Raw genomic sequence first — 25,214 nt, forward strand, 5'->3', positions numbered from 1 at the left:
GGTACATTAGATAGATTGTGAGCCCACCGGGACAGAGAGGGAAAAATGCTTGAGTACCTGATTGTAAAAACCGCTTAGATAACCTTGATAGGCGGTATCTAAAATCCTAATATTCGATGCCACACGAGTGTCAGCAGCTGTTCGCTCAGCCCAAGCTCAGGTAACCAAACGCACATGACGGAGGCATGGTATTAAAGGATATGCACGATTCCAGAGTGGATGTGATTCTTAAGACAATTCAAAGCACTGGCTTTGGGAGTCAAGGCAACTACAGCAACTTCCTTTGTAATACACACCTATCATACCAGGTTACGGAGGCTTGAGCTGGCAGAGGCCAAGCCTGTACCCCAGCTCTTATTAGAGTGGATTACATAGCTAATGCTCTTTATGACATGATCAGAGTCATGAGCAAAGTTTTAGCTTATTCAATCTCAGCCCGCAAAATGCTCTGGATCAGACAATGAGCAGGAGATGCCACCTCTAAGGCTACTCAACAGGCTTCCTTTCAAGGGGCAAATGTTTTTGGGAAATGGACTGGATGATCTCATGACCAGCATGGCAGATCATTGGCTGAAATCTCTACCTGACAGCAGACCACAAATCTCTAGAAGCTCCAGGCGGTCTAATTTTTGTAGCTCCAGGCACTTTCAAAAGTACTCAGGAGTAGTCTCCTCTCAGAGATACTTAAAGGGAGCCAACCAGAGATTCTTAGGTCCCAGATGGAGTCAGGTCTCCACTTTTCGTTCTGCTATAACCTCCCAAGGAAGCACAATGATGCCAGGTCTGGAGAAGTTCCCCTCAACATAGAGGGTCAGCTCTTGGACTATGCGGAGGCCTGAGCATGGGTCTCATCAGATTATTGGATGCTGGAGATCATTCAGAGAGGTTACAAGCTTGAATTCACCTAGCCCTTAATGGATTGGTTTGTGGACTTCCTGACGGGTCAACCAGAAAAAGCAAGCAAAGAGAGGCTGTTAGCTATTCAGGCCATAGAGGCTGTGGTGCCCAAAGATTCGGGCTTGGGCAGATACTTCATATACTTCATCATGCCCAAGAAAGGCTTTGATGATTGGAGACCTATTCTAGATCTTATTCATGCCAATGTAGCGCTGAAAGTTCCATGCTTTCACATGGAGACAGCTCAGTCATAGCAGGGGAATTTTTGGCCTCACTGGATTTAATGGAGGCCTACCCGCACATTTCCATCTTTCTAGAACAGAGAAAGTTCCTGAGATTTCATATCCTGGAAAACATGCTGGTGACAGCACTTTGCATGTTTGCCAAGGGTGATGATGCTGGTAGCTGCCCATCTATGCAAGATGGGCTTGCTGGTTCATCTATACCTGAACAACTGGCTGATCAGAACTCTGTCATTCTCAGAAAGAGAACAGATGATAGCTCACGTGATCCAGGTCCTGCAGAGTTTAGGTTGGATAGTGAATTTCCGAAAGAGCCAACTTGTTCCGTCCCAATCCCTGGAATACCCGGGAATCGTCTTCAACATGGTAGAAAGTTGTTTCTATAATCCAGAGGCACGCAGAGAGAAGCTTTGCACCTAGATAATGAGTTTGTTGGCCAAACAAGCTCCTTCCATATAACAGTACCTACAAGTGCTAGGATCCATGACAGCCACAATAGATGTGGTTCAATGGGCGAAGGCTCACATACATCCTCTCAAGAGCATGTTACTATTGTGATGGTCACCTCAGTCAGACTTTCTGCAAATGTCTCTGCCATGGACTCCGGAAGCCTGGGCCAACATGGGCTGGAAGCTCTAGCCACAGTCGTTATCAAGGGGCATGCCCCTCAGAATAGCCTTGTATGTAATTGTGATAATAGATATCAGCTTGTTTGGCTTAGGGGCTCACTGTAACAGACAGTGTTGGTCGGCTTCCCAAAGGAAGTGGTCGATCAACAGATTGGAACTTCAAGCCATTCGAGTACAGAGGCTGGAGAAGAGATTGGAAGTACAAGCGGTTTAAATCTTCTCAGTCAATGCTACTGCAGTGGCATATGTCAAATCACCAGGGAGGCACCAAGAGTGCGCAGATGAGCCTGAAGGCCTGCTTACTGTTCGGCATATGTCAAATCACCAGGAAGGCACCAAGAGTGCGCAGCTGAGTCTGAAGGCCTGCTTACTGTTCAGGTGGGCAGAGCTCCATCTTCAGGCTCTCTCGGTGGCGCATGTAGCGGAAGTGGACAATGTCAAAGCCAATTTCTTTAGCAGACAGACACTGGATCCAGGAGAATGGACACTGTCTGCAGGAGCCTTTTAATCCATTGTTTGTCGCTAGGGTTGCTAAAGTTCTATCTTATAGCGACTGCAAGAAACAAAGTGGATCATATTCGTCAGTCAGAGCCAATCCTAGAAGCACAGGACTGGATGCTATGGTCCAGCTGTGGCCAAAGAGCGAGTTCCTGCACATGTTCATCCATGGCCCATAATAGGCTGGATACTCCACAGGATTTGCAAGCCTTCAGGGAACAATCATTCTCTTGGCTCCAGACATTGGTTAGCAGACCTAGTAATGTAATGTAATGTAATTTATTTCTTATATACCGCTACATCCGTTAAGTTCTAAGCGGTTTACAGAAAATATACATTGAAATTATAAGTAAGTGCATCGTCAGAGGGGCATGTCTCAGTCTGCGAGTACAGACAGACCTTCTTTCTCAGGGACCAATGATCATAGAAGATCTGAATCGCTTGCTCTTATGGCATGGTTCATAAGCGTGCGGTGTTAGTGCGCAAGGGATACTCAGAGATGGTCATTGTTACTCTGCTCAGAACCAAAACACCTACGATGGTCTCTGCTTACGCTAAGGTGTGGAAACATTTCAGCTCTGGTGCATTAAGGAGAACGAGGAGCCGTTCTCTGCTCCAATCTTGGTGGCGTTAGCTTTCCTCCAGGCTGACCATGACAAAGGCCTTACAGTGATATCCCTTAGAGTCCAAGTGGCAGAATTATTCTTTCAGGGCTCAAGTGTATAAATCTTCTTTAGCATCTCATCCAGACATAGCCAGATTCCTAAAGGGGGCGTTATGGCTCAGGCCCCATGTAAAATGTCCATTTCCATCATGGAACCTTAACTTGGTTTTGCAAGGCCTCAGTCAGGCTCCATATGAGCCACTGCAGAAAGTGTCTTTCAAGGATCTGATGCTCAAGATGGTTTTTCTTGTGGCTGTTACCTCAGCAAGAAGAGTCTCGGAGCTACAGGCTCTTTCTTGCAGAGAGCCTTTCCTCTAGTTCACAGAGACCGGAGTTTATTTGTGCACCATTCCATCCTTTTTGCCAAAGGTTGTTTTGGATTTCCATGTCAATCAAGAAGTCAGATTGCCAGTGTTCCAGTCCACAGATTCTAAGAAGGACCAGTTGGATGTGAGAAGAGTGCTTCTCGGATATCTTGAGGTCACCTTCAAATTCAGGCTCTCTGACCATCTTTTTGTGCTCGCTAGTCAGGCTAGACGCGGCACCGGCTTCCAAGGCCACAATCTCCAAATGATCTGAAGGGCCATTTTTGTCTGCATATAGTGCCTGTGGAAAACAGTCACCAGTCTCCATAAAGACGCATTCGACAGTGTGGCTTTTTTTTGTGGGCGGAAGCTTGGGTGGTCTCCCCCGATGAGATTTGTAGGACAGCAACTTGGTCCACTCTACATATATTTTTCAAGTTTTACAGAATGGATGTAGCAGCAAGAGAGGACTCCGCCTTTAGGTCCTCGGTGTTATGAGCTGGTACAGTGGTCCCGCCATAGATTTCTGGGTCTGCTTTTTTTTTTACATCCCGTCCATCCAAAATGACACACCTATTGAACTAGGAAAAGAAATTAGGTTCTTACCTTGCTAATATCATTTTTAGTAGAAAGGTGTGTCATTCTGGAGCCTTGCCTTGTCGGTTATCTCCTGCGCCTACCTATTGTCTCAAACAGAAAGCTTGAGTCCAAACTGGAATTTGGATGTCAATCAGACCTTAAGGGTATGAAGAATAATCTATTGCTATAACACATTGGGGGTATTTGAGCTCCATAAATGATTGATATGTTTGGTTTGCGCTTTTGATTATTCATTGGCAGTGTTTAACATGTTTGTTATAATTTCATAACAGAGTTGTAGTTTGGGGAGTTTCCCTGTGCCCCTCCTTCACAGCAAAGCCCCCTAGTGAAGGAGGAGAGTTTCAAAAGCTGTAGTGGATTCCTTCTGCACAGCTAGCGAGCATGGTGATATTACCCATCCATCCAGAATGACACTATCTACTAGAAAAGATATTAGCAAGGTAAGAACCTAATCTCTTTTTAAAGGGGTTGGAGGTAACTCCATGATCTATGTTCTAGTGCTGCCTGATTTTCAATTCAAATCAATTTTTTTAAAAAAATCATCCTCCCAATTCGATGACCGACGCTTCCCCCCCCCATGCCTTCCTAAAGCAGGAGCGTTAGCGCTGCCTCTTGTTGGCCGTCCACTGCCACTCCTGCTTGAGAGGGGAGGGTCAGTCGAAAAGGCAGGCATGCATGTTCCCCCAGCTTCCCTGCTCTTACCTTAAGTTAATATGGCAGCCTTCAGGATTGCTGGTGCTATGCAGATCCCTGCAGCTGCCGTCATCCTCAGCGGCACATTCCCTCTGCTGCGATCCTGCCCCTGATGTCAAAGAAGGGGTGGGACCTTAGCAGAGATAAATACCTCTTAGGACGACGGCAGCTGCAGGGATCAGTATAGCACCAGCGATCCTGCAGGCTGCCGTATTAGCTTAAGGTAAAAGCGGGGAAGCTGGGGGAACATGCAGGCTTGCGGGGGGAGCAGACCTTCACTGGGGGGCGGGCAGTATAACACATTTGCTATACTCATATGTTGAAGATTGAGAGATGCCTGCCAGGCCTTTGCAGAGGGAGGAAGAGGAAGGGGCAAGCAAAAGTAAGAGAGGGGAGGGGAGATGCTAGACCTGGGGTGAAGTGAAGGGAAGAGAGAGACCAAACCAAAAAGAGGGAGAGGAAAGCAGAGGAGAGGTGCTGGACTATTGGAGAGAGAAATGTCAGACCACAAGGGAAAGGGTACAATAGGGATAGATACTGCTCCAAAGTAGGTGGGCAGAGTGCAGGATGGCAGGAGAGATAGAAACATAGAAAAGTGACAGCAGAAAAGGGCCAAGGCCCATCAAGTCTGCCCACTCTATTGACCCTCCCTCCTAGTTACCCTTTGAGATATCGTGCTCTGATGACCCATCCCCTTAACTCTACCCTCCTAGAGATCCGACCTGGGCATCCCATCTGTTTTTAAAATCTGATATGCTGCTGGCCTCGATCACCTGCACTGGAAGCTCATTCCAATTGTCAACCATTCTTTCGGTGAAGAAATAATTCCTGGTGTCACCATGAAACTTCCCGCCCCTGATTTTTAGCGGATGCCCTCTTGTGGTCGAGGGTCCCCTAAGAGAGAACATATCATCTTCCACCTCGATACGACCAGTGATATACTTAAATGTCTCAATCATGTCTCCCCTCTCCCTACGTTCTTCGAGAGAGTATAGTCGCAATTTGTTCAGCCTTTCTCCGTACGGGAGATCCTTGAGCCCGGAGACCATCCTGGTGGCCATTTGCTGAACCGACTCAACTCTCAGTACATCTTTACGGTAATGTGGTCTCCAGAATTGCACACAGTACTCCAGGTGAGGCCTCACCATGGTTCTGTACAGTGGCATTAGGACGTCAGGCTTCCGACTTACAAAGCTCCTGCGGATACAACCCAGCATTAGGATAGTAGGAGAAAGCCTATACCTGGGAAATGGGATACAGGAGGTAAGGAAGAGAGAAGGTAGAAACTGGATATGGGTAGAGACATGAAACAGAGAGATGCTGAGCGTGGAGTGAGCATAGGAACAGGGACACAAAGGGGGCACTACTGGAGAGGAGAATAGGGACAGGGACACAGAAGAGAGATGCTGGATATGATAGATAAGGGATTCAGAGGGAGGATGGATGGTGGTTAGGGGAAGCTAGGGAAACATGTAGGCCTGGGCAGGGTCCCTGATGTAGAAGTAGACGGAGGGAGGGAAGGGGTGTTCAAAGAGACCTTCATATACTGGACTGGGAGGGAGGGAGGGGGAAGAAATAATGGGTCTAAAAACAGAGGAGGGAGAGAGATGGACAATGGGATTTAGGGAGGGGAAGGAACAGAAAGGGGGAGAAGTTGGACACAAGGAATGGTGTGGAGGGGGGCTAGAGATACAGGATAGGAGGGTAGTTGGGAAGAGATAGGGAGAGCTGGTGGACCCTGGGGTGGTGGGGAAGGAGGGAGAGATGCTGGATGAAAGTGTAGTTGAGAAAAGGAGAAATGGTAGATCTGGAGATGGTGGGGTCCATTGCTGCAGTTGCGAGGGGATGGAAATGAAAAAAAGGAAATATACCAGACCTCCGGGGGAGGGAAGGGAAACAGAAGGGGATGGAAGATGGATGGTTAGCAAGAAGAAAGAAGGAGACCCTGGCAAAGCGAGTTATCAGAAGACAACCAGAGCCTGGGACCAACATGATTTGAAAAATGACCAGACAACAAAAGGTAGAAAAAATAATTTTATTGTCTGTTTTGTAATTACAGTATGTCAGATTTGAAATGTGTATACTTCCAGAGCTGGTGTTAGACTGCGAACGTGAGCTAGAATTTAACAAAGAGAGGAAAAGTATTTTTTGTTTGTTTATTTTGTTTACACCACAGCACCAGTGTGGGTAGGAGAGGGCAAATAGGGTGAAGAGGCTATAAAATAAACCCACCAGGATGTTTGGGAAAAAACCCAAAAACACCCAGTTGGGCAGGAAAATTGAATCGAAAAATGAATCAATTTTTTTTTTCCTGAATAGGGCAGCACTACTATGTCCCATCTTCTTTTTCCACGTGTTTAGTCTCAGGCCCTTATCTTGATATTTTTAAGTTTTTATTTAATTATATACTTAGGCTGCTCTTTTTTTTACCCAAGTAAAACAAACTGATTTACAAACACATATAACACATATGTACCTTTTACAGACTTAGGAACTAGGCAGCGTTCTGAGAGTATAATAATGTCAGTAGGCATTATTAAAACATAGAAATAGACGGCAGATAAGGGCCACGGCCCATCTAGTCTGCCCACCCCAATGACCCTCCCCTACCTTTCTCTGTGAATAGATCCCACGTGTCTATCCCATTTGGCCTTAAAATCAGGCACGCTGCTGGCCTCAATAACCTGAAGTGGAAGACTATTCCAGCGATCAACCACCCTTTCAGTGAAAAAGAATTTCCTGGTGTCCCCGTGCAGTTTACTGCCCCTGATTTTCCACGGATGCCCCCTTGTTGCTGCGGGACCCTTGAAAAAAAAGATATCTTCTTCCACCTCGATGCGGCCCGTGAGATACTTGAATGTCTCGATCATGTCACCCCTCTCTCTGCGTTCCTCGAATGAGTACAGCTGCAACTTATCCAGCCGTTCCTCGTACGGGAGATCCTTGAGTCCCGAGACCATCCGGGTGGCCAGTCTCTGGACCGACTCCAGTCTCAGCACATCCTTACGGTAATGCGGCCTCCAGAATTGCACACAGTATTCCAGGTGGGGCCTCACCATGGACCTATACAATGGCATAATGACTTCAGGCTTACGGCTGACAAAACTCCTGCGTATGCAACCTATGATTTGCCTTGCTTTGGATGAAGCTTGTTCCACTTGATTGGCAGTCTTCATGTTCTCACTGACGATCACCCCTAAGTCTCGTTCTGCTTCAGTTCTTGTTAGGATCTCACCATTAAGGGTGTAAGTCTTGCATGGATTTTGGCTGCCCAGGTGCATGACTTTGCACTTTTTGGCATTGAAGCTGAGTTGCCAGGACCTAGACCAGCGCTCCAGTAGGAGTAGGTCGTGCATCATGTTGTCGGGCACTGAAATTATGTCTGTTGTGTTTTTGCCCACTACATTGCTTAGTTTGGCGTCATCGGCGAATAATGTTATTTTGCCTCGCAGCCCTTCTGCCAAGTCTCTTATAAAAGATGTTGAATAGGATCGGGCCCAGGACCGAGCCCTGCGGCACTCCACTGATTACCTCCGTCATTTCGGAGGGGGTGCCGTTCATCACTACTCTCTGAAGCCTACCTCCAAGCCAGTTCCCAACCCATTTCGTCAATGTGTCGCCCAATCCTATAGAACTCATCTTGCTCAGCAACCTGCAGTGTGGTACGCTATCGAATGCTTTACTGAAGTCCAGGTATACGATGTCCAGGGACTCCCCAACATCCAGCTTCCTCGTCATCCAGTCAAAGAAGCTGATCAGGTTGGATTGGCAGGATCTCCCCTTAGTAAATCCATGTTGACGGGGATCCCGTAGATTCTCCTCGTTCAGGATCGTATCCAATTGGCGTTTGATTAGAGTTTCCATTAGTTTGCACACTATTGATGTGAGACTCACCGGTCTGTAGTTTGCTGTCTCCATCTTGGAGCCTTTCTTGTGGAGTGGAATGACGTTAGCCGTCTTCCAGTCCAACGGGACATTACCCATACTAAGGGAGAGATTGAAGAGCGCGGATAGCGGTTCCGCCAAGATATCACACAACTCCCTGAGCACCCTGGGGTGTAGGTTGTCAGGCCCCATTGCCTTGTTAACCTTAAGCTTTGACAGCTCGCAGAAGATACCGCTGGGTGTAAACTCGAAATTACTAAACGGGTCATCTGCGTCAACCCTTGTCTGTAGCTGAGGGCCGAGTCCTGGCGCCTCGCGGGTGAAGACTGAGCAGAAGTATTCATTTAACAGTTGGGCTTTTTCTGAGTCCGCTTCTACATAGTCTCCATCTGGTTTCCTAAGACGTACTATCCCGCCTGAGTTCTTATTTCTGTCACTGATATACATGAAGAAGGATTTATCTCCTTTCTGGATGTTCTTCGCTAGAGACTCCTCCAAGCGGAATTTGGCCTCCCTAACTGCTGTTTTGACGGCATTTGACTTGGCCAGATAGACTTCCCTAGAGTCCTGTTTCCCTGATTGTTTGTAAGAGATGAATGCTTTTTTCTTCTCCTTGATGAGGTTCGAAATCTCCGCAGAGAACCACTGTGGCTTATTGTTCCTTCGCCGTTTACTTACTGATTTAACATAGCGGTTTGTTGCTTCTTGTATGGTGGCTTTCAAAGTCGACCACATTTCTTCCACGTTATCGGTTTCTGCTTGGCTTTGTAGCGCTTGGTGAACGAAGTCTCCCATTTCTTTGAAGTTTGTGTCCTTGAATTTGAGGACCTTGGTCAGTATGGTAGATTTAGTGAAACCTTTCTTGATATTGAACCATACCATGTTTACCTTGATTATCGTTGGTAAAGTTGGAATGTAATAAAAGAAGAGCATTTGTGAGCCTTTTGATGGAATTTGTCCATTGATATTAAACTTGAACAGAATTATTTTATGTTTTTGGAAGTTAATGAAAGTGTGGCTGCTTTCCTTTTAACTTTGTCAGATATATGAAAGAAATAGGGAGATTGTGGAAGCCTTTCAAGAGGCTTTGCTCAGACAAATGGTGATGGAACCCACAAGGGGGAGAGTGTCTCTAATGTTCAAGTGAATGCCGACCTGGGAAATAGCAATCATCAAATGGTTTGGTTTGATATAACAGCTAAAGTGGAGGGTGGCCACACAAAACTCAAAAAGTCCTAGATTTCAAACGTACAGACTTTAGTAAAATGGGAACATACCTGAAGAAAGAGCTGTGGATTTGAGGTCATAAGGAAAGTGGAAAAACAGTGGTCTAAACTGAAAGGAGCAATAAAAATGGCTACTGACCTTTATATGAGGAAAATAATTAAAAACAAGAGAAAAAGGAAACCAATATGGTTCTCTAAACTAATGGCAGAGAAAATAAAGGCAAAAGAGTTGGCATTCGTGAAATATAAAGAAAACTCAAGAAGCGTACAGAAAGGAGATTTTGGAATGTTGCTTACTATTTGGGTTTTTGCCAGGTACTAGTGACCTGGATTGGCCACCGTGAGGACAGGTTACTGGGTTAGATGGACCATTGGTATGACCCAGTAAGGCTATTCTTATGTTCTTAAGGACTACCAGGTGAAACTGAAAGAAGCCAAGAGAAAGATACGTCTGGCAAAAGCACGAGCGGAAGATCAAACTGAAAGAAGGTATGAACCGCTATGTGGAGAGTGATGAGGGCAAAGCAAATGTGCTAAACAAATGCTTCTGATTGGTATTCACAGAAGAAAAACTTGGAGAAGGACCATGATTGGATAGCAAAGTTACACCTGAGAATGGAGTGGATACTGCACTGTTCACGGAAGAAAATGTTTATGAACAACTTGAAAAACTGAAGGTGAACAAAACTATGGGACCAAACAGGATCCATCCCAGGATATTGAGGGACCTCTGAGAGGTTCTGGTGGGTCCTCTTAAAGATTTGTTCAATAAATCTTTAGAGACGGGAAAGGTTCCACAGGACTGGAGAAGAGCGGATGTGGTCCCTCTTCACAAAAGTGGTTGCAGAGATGAAGCAGGAAATTACAGGCCGGTAAGTCTCACTTCAGTTATTGGAAAAATAATGGAAACGTTGCTGAAGGAAAGGATAGTGAAATTATTAGAATCTAATGTATTACAAGATCCAAGGTAACATGGATTTACTAAAGGTAAATCGTTCCAAACAAATCTGATTAAATTCTTTGACTGGGTGACCAGAGAATTGGATCAAGGACATGCGCTAGATGTAATTTACTTAGATTTCAGCAAAGCCTTTGACACACTTCCTCATAGGAGGCTCTTAAACAAACTCCATGGGCTGAAGTTAGGGCCTAAAGTGATGAACTGGATTAGAAGCAGGTTGACGGACAGACGCCTGAGGGTGGTAGTTAATAGAATTCGCTCATGGAATTTGCTCGGAAGAGGAACAGGGATCAGTGCTGGGACCAATTCTGTTTAACATGTTTGTGAGCGACATTGCTGAAGGGGTTAGAAGGTAAGGTTAACCTTTTTGCAGATGATACCAAGATTTGTAGCAGAGTGGACATCCCAGAGGGAATGGAAAACATGAAAAAGGATCTTCAAAAGTTAGAAGAATGGTCTAATGTCTGGCAACTAAAATTCAATGTGAAGAACTGCAGAATGATGCATTTGGGGGGTAGAAATCGGAAGGAGCCATATGTGGTGGGAGGTGATAGGCTGATATGCACAGATGGGGAGAGGGACCTTGGGGTGATGGTGTCCGAAGATCTAAAGGCAAAGAAACAGTGTGACTAGGCGGTGGCTGTTGCCTGAAGGAAGCTATGTTGTGTAGAGAGAAGCGTAACCAGTAGAAGAAAAGAAGGGTTGATGCCCCTGTATAGGTCGTTGTTAAGGCCCCACTTGGAGTATTGTGTTCCGTTTTGGAGACTGTATCTGGCAAAGGACATAAGAAGACATGAAGCAGTCCAGAGGAAGACTTTAATTCCCTCCCACCCACTCACCCCTGGCCTGATCTTTGATTTAGAGATCCTTGAACCATTTAGAGGCTGCAAAGGTAATTAGGGCAAGGGTAACTCTATTAGCAAATAATTAGCTCTTAGAAATAATCTACTAGATCCTTGGAGGGGAACCTACCAGTTACAACATTATAAAATAATAGAAACTAATTATCATAGAACAAGCAGGCAGCATATTCTCACATGTGGTTGGTGTCATCCATGCAGTCTGGTACGAACAGTGGCAACGTGTACTGTCACTTAAAAAAAAATTCACCTTGGTGACAGTGTGGGGAGCTATCGTGAGCCAGCTGATTGCCTACAAGACGTGCTTCTTGCCACGAGAGGCATGTCCTGTAGGCAGTCAGCTGGCGTGGATGACTCTCCTCTTTGCCAGTGTTTCGCGGCACATGTGAAATCTCAGGAGGCACACAGTTTGTGATACATTGCCCTACAGGGTTGGAGGGAAAGTTGGCTTTAAGTAACTGCTTGTCCAGACTGTCTGTCTGTTCTGGAGTTGTGCTCTAAACTGTAGTGAGAAGTAAACATATGGACTGAGGACCAAGTAGCTACTTTGCAGATTTCTTCAATACATACACAGTGAAAATTAAGCAACCATAGCCTGTACATTATGGGCTGTCACATGGCCTTGGCAGTGTCAGCCCAGCATGAATATACGTGAAGGAGATACAGTCCATTAGCCAAATTGAGATGGTTCTCTTAGAAACAGAACACCTAGCCTATTAGGATCAAAGGCAACAAACAGCTGGGAGGACATTCTATGCTTACAGTCCAAGGTGTAAAGGGCTGCTTTGCTAGGATGGGAATGTGGTTTTAGAAAAAAAAGCAGACAAAAACTATGGAATTTTAGAGGTGGAATTCTGAGACTGCTTTAGGGAGGAATTATGGATGTGTTCGAAGGACCATACTGTCTTATATAGGGAGGATCTTATTAAAGGGAGGATCCAATACAAGGGCTTGAAGTTCACACAAATGGTGTGCAGAAATCAGGGCTATGAGGAAGATGACTTTCTAAGAGTGTAGTTTGAGAGAACAGGATGCCAGTGGCTCAAAAGGAGACCTCATAAGAGCAGAGAGAATCACTTTAAGATCCCAAGCAACTAGAGAAGGCTTGATAGGTGGTTTTATGTGGAAGAGACCTTTCATGATATGAGCTAGTAAGGGAAAGACTTAGGGCAGCAATCAGTGACACCGGCCATGAGATTATAAAGGGCGTCTGCCACATAATCCACACAATCCAGCACTAGCTGGGGACAGGCATCCACTTCCGCAGAAGATGCATTGCACAATCCCGTGTGACAAGCACGTGCTGCAAAAGAGGCTGCGGCCACCACCACCTTGATAGCAGAAAAAGCTACTTCAACAGGCTTTTTCAATATAAAGTCCTCAAGCACTACTCTTCCATCACTAGGAAGGGATGGGCGCCTGGTAACCTGCGCCACTGCAGAACCCACTGTAGGTCGCTCAAAAAACTGATGGAAAGCAAGAGCCAGCAGATAAAGCTTGGACATAGCTTTAGAGAGCTGGAAAGAGCTTATTGAAACCACGGACCCAGGCCAACTCCCCAGGACCCAGAAGAGGTGAAGCCTGAATCTCCCGCCCTCTCTCCCTGGCTTGCTGTGACACGTAGTACACAGTTGCTGATCTGGCGCAATCAATGCATACATTCAACAGATTAGGGGCTGAGGAGTCCATCCCAAATGATTTTTAACAAAATTGAGGGGTTTTGAGTAAATATTGTTTAACGGTTCCTCCCTTCTATTCCTTTTTACATATTCCTTTCAATTTATTTAGATATCATTTACATAAATGGTGCTCCTATCTGTAAAGTTAGGAATTTCTATGAAATATTCTACATGCTTCTCTCCTCTTCACTCCTTCCTGCCCTCCATAGTCCTCCCTACCCTCTTCTAACCACCTTTATCTGTAATGTTGCCTAGAGTTTGTATAGGTATGTGCAACGCACGAATGGAATAAATAAATAAATAAAACTTTGAAAAAAAGATCGCCTAGTGTACTGAATCCTTCAGGGACTAACAGAAAGATTATTGAAAGTGAAAACCTAAGTTTCCATTTGTAGGCTTGATCAATCTTCCTGTCTACAGAAAACACCTATTGAAGTTGTTAAAGATGCATTTGACTGATCTTTGTAAAAAAAATTACTGCTTATATTTAAAAAATAATTTGAGTTTTGAGATGGATAAATTATAAACAAACAAGAACTATCATTTGATAGCACTTCATACTAATGATAGAGCATTTTAAGCTTAGCAGCCTACAGAAGGTTTGTATATGTTGATTTGCTACTTTGAGCACCTCATTCAAGCTTGAATACATTTTCATTTGATTTTCCTTAGGCTTCTGTTTACCAGATCTGCAGAGAAATGTATGATGATGGAATTGATGATCTACCTTTTCCAAGTCAGCCTGACCTAATTGGAGACAGGTGTGTAGTACAAATGGATCATAAGAAAAGGAGTTTCCTTCTAAGTGACCAGTTTTTTGCAAGATGTTATGAATTGACTGCTGTAGAAATTATTTAGGTCAAGCCTTGCCTTTTTTGATTTAGGAGTCAGGCCAAAAATGTAAGAGCCAGCAGCTGAGACCTCCATACACTCTCCACCTTACCTCTATTGTTTCCATTAAAATTGAGGAGTGTCAGGTGGGGGAAGAATCTTCTGAGGTTTATGGCAGCTTCTATAGGTCCTGATATACTAAGGCAGTGTCATGCAAACTTTTCGGTGCTGCAGCACACTAAACCCGGTGCCATGGCTGGAAGGCATCTGGAAGTATGAAGATATTGACGTGATGATGTCACGCACATGCGTGATGTCATCACATCAACATCCGCGCATGTGTGGAGGCTTTCCTGCCATGACCCTAAACATGTCACTTCGCCGGGGAGAGGAGGAGAGTCGTTGTCACCAGCTGACTGCCTGTAGGACATGCCTCTCACCATGAAAGGCACATCCTGTAAGAAGTTAGCTAGGACATGCCTCTCACCATGAAAGGCACATCCTGTAAGAAGTTAGCTGGCGCCAGCGTGCTGCCTCCTTGTTGGCGTAGCGTGGCGCACCTAGAATCTGCCACGGCACATGGGTTTGCGATGCACTATACTAAAGTTATTTTTTTTCCCTTTCTATATCCAAGGGAAGCTTAGTAAATTAGCTAGCATCTCTTCTCCCAACCCAGTTTCTGTTCCTGCTATGCCATGACATGCTTGTATGTTCTTTCCCCTTGCCCCCCCCACCCCCACCAGTCAAACACAGGCTGCTGCTTTACATAATCTGTTCCTCTACCCCTCTCATTCTCTGTACTGTGTAACTCTGAATGAGTAAGCATATGAGTTCCTGTATTGGACAGTACTGTGTGAGCCTGAGCTCTACAGTGCAGGAAGAACAATGTTTTTACTCCAGCAGCTGAACAGCCTGCACTTTCGAATCAGGACTCAGGGACCGTTCCCTTGGGAGATTGCACATCCCAGATTCGTCCACTAGTAGGTCTGAGTGAAGACAGTGTAGCTCTGTGGAGGTGTGCTCGGGATCAGAGCTGACTGCATCCCTCCGCCATCTTGCCTCTGCACAGGTGTCTGGTGGTGGCGGAGGTCTCCAGCCATTGGTATCGTGGCGGTAATGCAGTCAGAAGACTACCAGTCCAATTTTCTTGTTTGTTGAAGCAGAGGATCTCCCTTTAAGCTGTTTCAGCTTCCTTCCGTGCAGTTTCCAGCACCTCATAGCACATTGAATACAGAGCTGACAGCCTATTTTTGGTGATTCTGGGGGGATTGATTATGGGCAGTTTGAGAGTGAGCCCTACCCCTACCCCACCCACTAAAATCCCACAATCGCCATGTTCTAGGAGTTCTTGTGTTTTTTCCCGGACTGTTTTTTTAAATTGAAAATAGCACCTGCGGCGGCTATCTTGGATTTTCCCAATTTTAATTAAAAGTTATTTTTGGCTTCTACAAGCTTAATTTTTGCAAGAAAACCACTCAGATGGACTCACCTGGGCAGGATTCTTTGAATTCATGCCCTATTTGCAGCGAGCGGCCATGTTCCACGTGCACTACGGTGCTGGAGAGGGTTGAAATCTTGTTGGCTCAAGTTTCCTCAACCTCTGAAGAGGGATTTGCTACTCTTTTTGGCCGAGAACACCCCAAAAAGTCAAAAGGGTGCCCTGTGAAGAGCGACCTGTAGCCCCAGCCTCATCCAAAGCTCACAAGTCCTCTAAAAATTCTAAAAGGGATACGCAGAAGCCAGCTCCCACCCCAAATGATGGGTTTTCCCCAAAATTTATTAGCATGATGTATCAAGCTTATTTGGAGAAGAAAAAGGCACTTTCTGCATCCAATCCGACTACCGATGTCCCCCCTTCCCAGACCACGGGTTTCAAGCCCAGTCTCCCTGAGGTGTTCCCCAGACAGTGGCGCCAGAGGTTCCTGTGGACAACCTGGATGTAGTGTGAAGATTTTTTTAAAACCCATGAACCTGATTGATTTGATCTTTGGATCCCTCCAGGAGTTGAAGTTGGAGGTTGATCAGTCTGTTTCTGCAGCATACTCTCTGAGTAATGAGAAACCAGTCTGCACCTTCCCTGATCATCCGGACATTGTCAAGATACTCACGGATATTTGGGAGGTGCTGGAGGGTCCCTTGAAATGCGTCAGAGCCTTTTCCAGGCTCTACCCAATGGCAGACACCTTTTAATCAACGTTTTGCATCCCCAAAAGTCAATTCCTCTGTGGCACAAGTTACTAAGCACACCACTCTCCCCAGCGATGGTGGGGGTAGTGTTGAAGGATGCTCAGGATCGCAGAGTGGACTTTGTCCTCAAGCGCCTCAGCAGCTGCCGGGTTGAAGGCAGTGACAGCTTCTTGCTTTGTGGCCAATTCTTGTTGTTCGAAGCTCTGCCATGATCCTGACACTATCGTGATCCAAGATCTCACCTTTCTGATTTCAGTGGTGGATGCCTTGTACAACATGTTCAAAGTGTTTGGCAAGCTGTCAGCCTGTTCTATTTTGATGCGAAGGATGCTGTGCATCCATCAGTGGTTCAGTGATTTGTTTTCTAAGGCAACCCTAAGCAGATTACCTTTCAGAGGGTAATTGCTGTTTGGCAAAAGTTTGGATGACCTTATGGCTAGTGTGCAGGACCATAAATCTAAATCCTTACTGGATAATAGGCCCCGACCCCCTAGCTTTCGCCCTTTCAGATTTTCCCATCAGTACTATGGGGACTCCTCAGGGTAGCGTTCTCGATCAGTCAAACAGAGGTTCGGTGGCTCCTGGTGCCAGACATCAACAAGGAGTTGTCCAGCTGCGGCCTCTAAGAAATAGTTCTGATGCCAGACCTCTGGCAGCTCCTCCTCAGATCAGGAGGTGGCTCTCTGCTATTTTGGCAGAGTGGGAAACCGTCATCTTGGACTGTTGGGATCTGAAGATTCTTCAAGACGGCTACAAGCTCGAGTTTTATCATCCCCTAGCAGTTTTTTCTGGATTCTCTTGCAGGAAGGCCAGAAAAGGCATCCCAGTTGAAGGCCACTGTCCAAAGATTGCTGGACATTGAGCTAGCAACAGTGCCCAGAACCTTCACCAAGATAATGGTGGCAGCTCATCTGCAGACCCAAGGAGTTTTAGTCCAGCCATATTTAGATTGATTGAACAGTCCCCTGTCGGAGTCCGCAGGGCGTCAGGCAGTTTGCCAGGTTGTCCATCTGCTTCAGCACTTGAACTGGGTGATCAATTTCTGAAAGTCTCACCTCAAACTGACGCAGGACTTGTAATACTGGGGAGTTTGATTCCACACGGGTATGAACAAGGTGTTCCTGCCTGCTGCACAAGTGAAGCTACACCAGCTAATCAGGGTTTTTCAGGACTCTTCGACCTCGACAGCCTGGAGTATCTTCAGGTTTTGGGGTTCAAGGTGGTGACAATCAGTGTGGTTCCTCTGCAGGATGCGCTTATTTCCTGCTGGATTCCACATTAGAACCTGTTGTCTACCTGTCTACCCTTGCTGGTGGAGGCTCGGAACAGTCTAGTCTGGTGGATGAGTCCCCTCATTGTACAGGAGGCTTCTCTCCAGATCTCTGAGTTGGTGAGCCTGATAACAAATGCCAGTCTCTTTGGCTAGGGTGCTGTTTGTCTGGACAGTCCAGTTCAGGACCGGTGGTTCTCTGAGAGGAAATAGTTGATCAATCACCTGGAGCTTCGGGTGATTCGTCTGGCTCTCCTTCGATTTCAGCATCATATCTTGAATCGAGCAGTGGTCGTCTTCTCGGGCAATGCCACGGCTGTGGCACATCAATCACCAGGGGGGCACCAGGAGCGCCTCTGAGCATGGAGACCCAGCTTTTCTTTCGGTGGGAAGAAAACCACCTTGCGGCACTTTCAGCGGCACATGTTGACTGGATAGACAATGTCCAGGTGCATTATCTCAGTCATCAGACGGCATAGTGGAGTGCTGGGTTCATCCCACGTTTGATCTCATAGCAACGGCTGTCAAGAAGGCAGATTATTATTTTTTTCCCAGTCACCATTACAAAGCCAGCAGTGAAGGCTTAGATGTGCTGGTGCAGCCTTAGCCACTGGAGAGAGTACTTTACGTCTGTCCTCCGTGGTGCATGATCCATCCTCTATTGCAACGGATTGTGGCACACAGGGGTTGGGTGATTCTCATAGCGCCCGACTGGCCGAGAGGCGTCCATGATATGCTGATCTGGTTTATCTGCAGAAGGATCATAGTCTCAGACTTCCTTGTCATACTCATCTTCTCAAGCAAAGCCCGATTGTGCTTCAGGATCCAGACTGCTTTGGTTTTATAGCCTGGCTATTAAGCCCATGGCATTAGTCCACAGGGGCTATTCTTCGTCTGTGATTGTTACACTTCTGTGCAACAAAACGTCAACTGTAGCAGCTTATGCAAAAGCTTGGAGATATTATCTAGCATGATGCATCCAGAAAAACATTGATTCATCTGTGCCTTTGTTACCTTTGATACTGGAGTTCCTTAAGGACGGACTGGCGAAGCGACTGACTGTGGCTTCTCTTCTTGTCCAGCTTGCCAGTCTTTCCTGCCTGGGCTCCAAGCCTCTTAGAGGCTCATTCCTGGAATTGTGGCGAGCGGGTGGGGAGCAGCAGTGGCGGGGTCAGCCCATGTACCCCCAACGAGCGGTGAGAAACCCTGAGTTAGTGGATGTAAAAGCTTAACAAACATTTTGTCCCGGTTGTCACTGAATCAGCGAGGTTGATTTTTAAAAAACACGAATCGATTTGAATCGATTCACCCGAAGTTAATTGAATCGGAAATCGGGTAGCACTAGTCCACACCAGTGCTTCCTGGCTCAGATCTTTGGCTAAAGAAACGACAAGCTTTTTTGTTGGATACTGACGCCAAGAGATCAAACATTAGGGACCCCCATCAGCTCACTGCTGTAGAAGGCCTTCTGATAAGACATCACTCCCCAGGATCTAGCGCCTGCCTGCTGAGAAAGGCGGCAAGCACATTCTGCACCTCTGCCACCAAATCTTGATGTTAAAGCCCAAATAAGTCCAGCAGTATCACTTTGAATTCACTATTCAGTCTCATGCTGGATAATGTTTATGTAATAAATCGGCCTCAAACCCATCATTCCGCCGCCTAGCAAGAACTTCAAGCGGGAAGAATTACATGGCTCTTCATCGGCCCCAGTGTTTTTTCTATTTACTCAAATATACTTTCAATAAATTAATTTAAGATACATTCAATAAATATCATTTGCAGGTGGACTTCGGTCCAACGAAACAATTGGATTTTCTGTGCCAATGGAGCACTCTTGGTGCCACCCTGCCTGTTGATGTACTCCACCACCATGGCATTATCTGAGAACACCCTGATTGCCTTGACTTGCAGGGATCGCTCCAAGGCCTGCAGTGCCAGACGAATGGTGTACAGCTCCAATCTTTTGATCGACCATTTCTGTGAGAGGGCTTGATTAAAAGGCTGCTTACTTTACCGCACTGGGGATCCGTCGTGAAGAAAATAAAAATAAAACCCACAAGATTACATTGTATATTCCAAAGCAAATAACTTTTTATTCTAGTAATTAGTATTATAGCATCATTTGTCAAATCAGAAATAAATCAGTTTGGACATATACAATGGAGAGAAAAAACCTCATACAAACAGTGCCAGCATATTTCTGTAAGTATGGCGCAGCTTCTCTAAAGAAACACTGCCAAAGAAAGTATCTTTGTCTTAGACCATTCCCCTGGCTGCGAATATGTATCACCCTATTGGAGCAGACCAACTGCTTTTCTAACCCTCTCCTAGTCCATGCCTCCATTCTTCCCTGGGGGGCCCTGGACAGGTATAGCTTCTGGAACTTTCTTCTTTTTGAAATTTCCATTCTTCACACGAGTACATCAGTATCAGTGCATTAGCCTGGCATCACTTTATCAGTTCTTAGGTTCCCGGATGGAGTGTTCTGCTGACTTGCATTTTCTTTCAGCATTGTCAAATAGTTCATTATCTTTCCAGCACTGGTTGGTGTCCTTGAGAAACTTCACAGCAAGAAATCTACACACTCACATGCCACACATTAGCTTCTCAGAAACTCCAGCAAAATGCAGGAATAGGTCTCACAACCTGTAAAAGTCTCCCATAGACTCATGTCATCTATCTCAGGGCTATGAACTGTGTGGCTGTTGTAATGTCCCTCCTAATCAAAGAGACTGGCATCTATCATCAGGATCACCCAGGAGGAAATGCGGAGAGGTAAGCACTTCAACAAATACTCTGATCAGCAGGCTTCAGTATGCCCCCAGCATCCAAGCCAGCAGCATCTGGAAAGAATCAGTCTGTGAAGACCATCAAGACAGAAGCGCTTCCTGCAGGAGATAGAGGTGAGCATTTGCCCAAGGGACAACCTCTATGGATGCTACCATCAGCCCTAGCAGTGCAAAGAAGTGGGAGCTTGAATTTCCAGGATCTCCTGGATTTGGTTTCTGAGCTTCAGATTGTGTGGTTCCCCATCCCAGCTGGATACACCCTTTGTTGGTATATTCTGAATTGAATCATGCACTAGGACAGCGAACCCTGAAGCCAAGTGGTGACGATGTCCTGAAGGCTTTCCATGTCCCGTGACCATTAGGTAGACACGTATATCGTGGGCGTGCCTTATTGGAGTGCAATATGTTCACACATTATAGATGGACTCGCACTTCCAAAATATGCAGATAGGCCTCGTTCCTCTTCCATATGGATACAGGAATGCTGTTGAGGAGGATAGAAAGAAGAGGAGGGGAAGGGGAGACAATAAAACATAAGATAGTGCCCATGGAGGGGAAGAGAAGAAAAGGGAGGTGATCTCTGCCTATGGATGGGAGAGAAGGAAGAGATGGAAACTAGATGATTAAAGAAAGAGGAAGACAAATTGAAGAAATTTTAATATGAAAGACTGATATAGGGCAGGAAGCAAAGGAGGAATAAGATGATAAGAAAGGCGAAATCACCAGATAACAAAGGTAAGAATAATTGTTCTTTTTTTTTTATTTTAAAAGTCAAGTGTGTAAGACTGAAATCTTTTTGTGGTTTCTGGAGCTTTCCTGTGACCGCAGTCTTATGTGAAAAAGGTTGGACATTCTTGATGTAGAAGTGCTTCGTTAATTTTTCCATACTATCTCCAGAACATTAGCAGTAGTTTCAGCCAAGGGATCATGAACCCTAAAGTCTTAAGCTGTCTGTATTGCAGGGTTATAATAATAAAAGTTTATATACTGCAGGACCGTGAAGTTCTATGCAGTTTACAATGATTAAAAGATGCTACAAATTGAGTAGAATTAACAAAGTTAAAAGCTAGTGATTAACAGCTCTAGAGATCAGTTATTGTGGAATAAGATTGTACAGGTCAGTTGCCTAAATACTTCAGGAATAGATATGTTTTTAGGTGTTTCCTAAATTCCCTATAAGTAGTAGGCATAAGCAATTGTTCCAGATCTTTACCCCATAATGCTGCCTGATGTGGGAAAAGATGTTGATGATTTCTTTTAAATTTACATCCTCTAACCAGTGGGGAAACAAAATTCAAGTGTGAGCTTCTCTTATGCCTTGGTTGAGAAAGAGAAAAGGTCAGTTCTATGCAGTTTACAATGATATAGATATATCATTGTAAACTGCATAGAACTTCACGGTCATAGAACTTTTAATCATTGTAAACTACATAGAACTTCATGGTCCTGCGGTATATAAACTGTTGTTATTATTATATATATATATTATATATATATTATTACTTATATATATATATATATATATATCCTATATAATAAAACCCTAAGTGCACTTAGGATTTCGTGTTCCCTGCCGCTGTGGTGTGTGATCCGTGGCCGCCAACCCGGCGGCAGGGAACATTCTGGCCACTCCCCTCTTCCCGCCCTCACTCACCATGGAAGCCAGGCAAGCTCTCTCCCTGCCCGCGTCCTCGGCAGGGAACACACCTCCCGCCCTCACTCGCCGCTGCTGCTGATCCTCCTCTAAAGAGCAGCCTGCGATGGTGGCCGGCTTTAGCGAACCAAGTTGAATCGGGGATCGTGAGAGGAGCTGCCGCCGGCACTTTTAAACTTGAAAAAAAACCTTCAGCCGCAGCAGGCCAGCCCGCGGTTGGGGAAGGAGGAGAGGACGAACGGAACAGGCCAGATCGCGTTAAGAGAAGGGAGGGGCCGAACGGAGCAGGACAGCTCACGATAAGAGAAGGGAATGAGGGGGGGGGGGTGAAAATGCTGCTACTACTTCACAGGGACCTGGAGGGGAAGGGAAATACCGCTGCTGCTTCTGCAAAGGAAAGTGGGGAGGGGGAGAGATAGAAAGAAATACAGACAGACAAAGGAGGCCAGGGAGAGAGACAGACAGACAGACAAAGGGTGCCAGGGAGAGAGAGAGAAAAATAGCAGGAGGGAGAGAGACAGAAAGAAAGGAAGAAAGAGACAGGAGCAGGGAGAGAGACATAAATAAAGACAGGCAGGCATATATTCTAGCACCCGTTAATGTAACGTGCTTAAACACTAGTGTATATATATATATATATATATATATATATATATATATATATATATATACACTAGTGTTTAAGCACGTTACATTATATATATACACTAGTGTTTAAGCACGTTACATTATATATATATATATATATATATATATATACACTAGTGTTTAAGCACGTTACATTATATATATACACTAGTGTTTAAGCACGTTACATTATATATATATATATATATATATATATATATATATATATATATATGTAAAAGAGGCTAAGCCAAATAGTACCTTAAAACAAAAACATCCAAACTTAAACTTCACACGTGCCTCCATCGGCAGCCAATGCAGAAGTTAGTAGGAAGGTGTTACATGATCGAACTTCTTCTACTCCAAAAATTAGCTTGACCGCCGCATTTTGCACCAGTTGTAATCGCCGCATATTATCAGTCTAGTCCTTTGGACACACCCAGCCAGTCAGTTTTTTAGGCTATCCATAATGAATACCAGAAGTTCTTAAATGGTAACGCAACCTGCATGTGGAATTCTGAGCAGTGTATGGGATCGAGCATTCTGTTTTTTCTGCAAGATATTTACCGTATTGTCTTGTGTATAATGCGCACTTATTTTCCATCCAAAGAAATGTCGAACTCTGGGTGCATATTATACATAGGTATACACACCGTGATAACTGGGCTCGGTCAGAAGGTGTTGAATTACCTATGGTATTGCTGTAATGTTTGTAATTTATAGAATATAATGTCTAGAACTCATATCTAATATTTACAAGTAGTTCAGTGTGTTCCGAATTTAAATTCCCTATCCAGTAATCGTAGCACTTGTCAAAGATTTAGCATATACTGTATAGCTTATGCTGTGCCTCATTTACATTAAAGGGACATCGACAATTATGCCTGTGCATTATACATAGGTATACAGTTTTTTGTATTGCGTTTTTTTAAAAAAGTCAGGGTGCACATTATACATGAGATTATACGGTAGTTAATTATATAAGCCTAGAAAATTCCTTTTTAGATTTCCATTATACCAGCACCATCTATTGGTGATTACCAGCACACCCCTGAAGAAGGCTTTCATTTAGAAGCTGAAACACGGGCCATGTCGGGGTCCAGTTACTAGAGATTAAGGACTCTATTAGGCTTGAATTATTTTGTGTATGTTTTATTTATTTTTTTTTTTATAAATTCATAATTGTTCCATAAGCTGATGTGCACAGTCCCTTCCCCACTTCTGGTGTTTTGATCTGTTATTTCTGGGGTTATATTTTCCTTCTTGTTGTATAATATCCATACCAGGTGCTGGTCAGGGAAATAAGGTTGTAATGGAAGTAGTTCATGCAAATATATTTTATTCATATTCACTGTGGCAATTCTGAAAACCTGACTGACTGGATGTTTTCTGAAGACTAGCTTGAGAGCTACTGCTGTATTGCAAAGTCATATAGTCTTTATTTTTTACATTTTATAAAGATATGTTGTGTATTCATAAACTTAACCCTATTTTATTTGTTTATAGGTTGATAGGAGGCCTACTTTCTCTTAGTTTAGATTACTGTTTCGTTCTTGAAGATGAAGATGGTATATGTGGCTATGCTGTGGGCACAGTAGATGTGACACCTTTTATTAAAAAGTGCAAACATTCCTGGATCCCTTTCATGCAGGAGAAATACACAAAGCCCAATGGCAACAAAGATCTTTCTGAAGCAGAGGTAAGCAAGACACATTGACAAAATGGGTTGGGAACTGGCTTGGAGGTAGGCTTCAAAGGGTGGTGGTGAACGGCACACCCTCTGAAATGACGGAGGTGATCAGTGGAGTGCCACAGGGCTCGGTCTTGGGCCCAATCCTATTCAACATCTTTATAAGGGACTTGGCAGAAGGGCTTCGGGGTAAAATAACATTATTCGCCGATGACGCCAAACTAAGCAATGTAGTGGGCAAATGCACAATAGATGATGTTTCAATGCCCGACAACATGATGCACGACCTACTCCTACTGGAGCTCTGGTCTAGGTCCTGGCAACTCAGCTTCAATGCCAAAAAATGCAAAGTTATGCACCTGGGCAGCCAAAATCCATGTAAGACTTACACCCTAAATGGCGAGATCCTAACAAGAACTGAAGCAGAACGTGATCTAGGGGTGATCGTCAGTGAGGACATGAAGGCTGCCAATCAAGTGGAGCAAGCTTCATCCAAAGCAAGACAAGTCATAGGTTGCATACGCAGGGGTTTCGAAAGCCGGAAGTCATTATGCCATTGTATAGATCCATGGTGAGGCCCCATCTGGAATACTGTGTGCAATTTTGGAGGCCGCATTATCGCAAGGATGTGCTGAGACTGGAGTCGGTTCAGAGAATGGCCACCCGGATGGTCTCAGGACTCAAGGATCTCCCATACGAGGAACGGCTAAACAAATTGCAGCTATACTCACTCGAGGAGCGCAGAGAGAGGGGGGACATGATCGAGACGTTCAAGTATCTCTCGGGCCGCATAGAGACGGAGGAAGATATCTTCCTTTTCAAGGGTCCCACGACAACAAGAGGGCATCCGTGGAAAATTAGGGGAGGGAAACTATGAGCTGACACCAGGAAATTCTTTTTCACAGAAAGGGTGGTTGATCGCTGGAATAGTCTTCCACTGCATGTGATCGAGGCCAGCAGCATGCCTGATTTTAAGGCCAAATGGGATCGTCACATGGGATCTATTCACAGGGCGAAGGTAGGG

At 45.0% G+C, this 25,214-nt stretch overlaps 1 protein-coding gene across 3 annotated transcripts in view; it reads left to right on the top strand.

Moving 5' to 3' along the window:
• Positions 1-25,214, top strand: part of OGA (O-GlcNAcase) — a 247,621-nt gene that overhangs the window by 179,983 nt on the left and 42,424 nt on the right. For all 3 annotated transcript variants that reach the window (XM_033940315.1, XM_033940316.1, XM_033940317.1), the window contains 2 exons: positions 13,812-13,900; positions 24,007-24,199. In XM_033940315.1, coding sequence (XP_033796206.1) covers positions 13,812-13,900; positions 24,007-24,199 — 282 coding nt within the window. The remainder of the gene's footprint in view (positions 1-13,811; positions 13,901-24,006; positions 24,200-25,214) is intronic.

This window comes from Geotrypetes seraphini, chromosome 4 (assembly GCF_902459505.1).
Source record: "Geotrypetes seraphini chromosome 4, aGeoSer1.1, whole genome shotgun sequence".
NCBI lineage: Eukaryota > Metazoa > Chordata > Amphibia > Gymnophiona > Dermophiidae > Geotrypetes > Geotrypetes seraphini.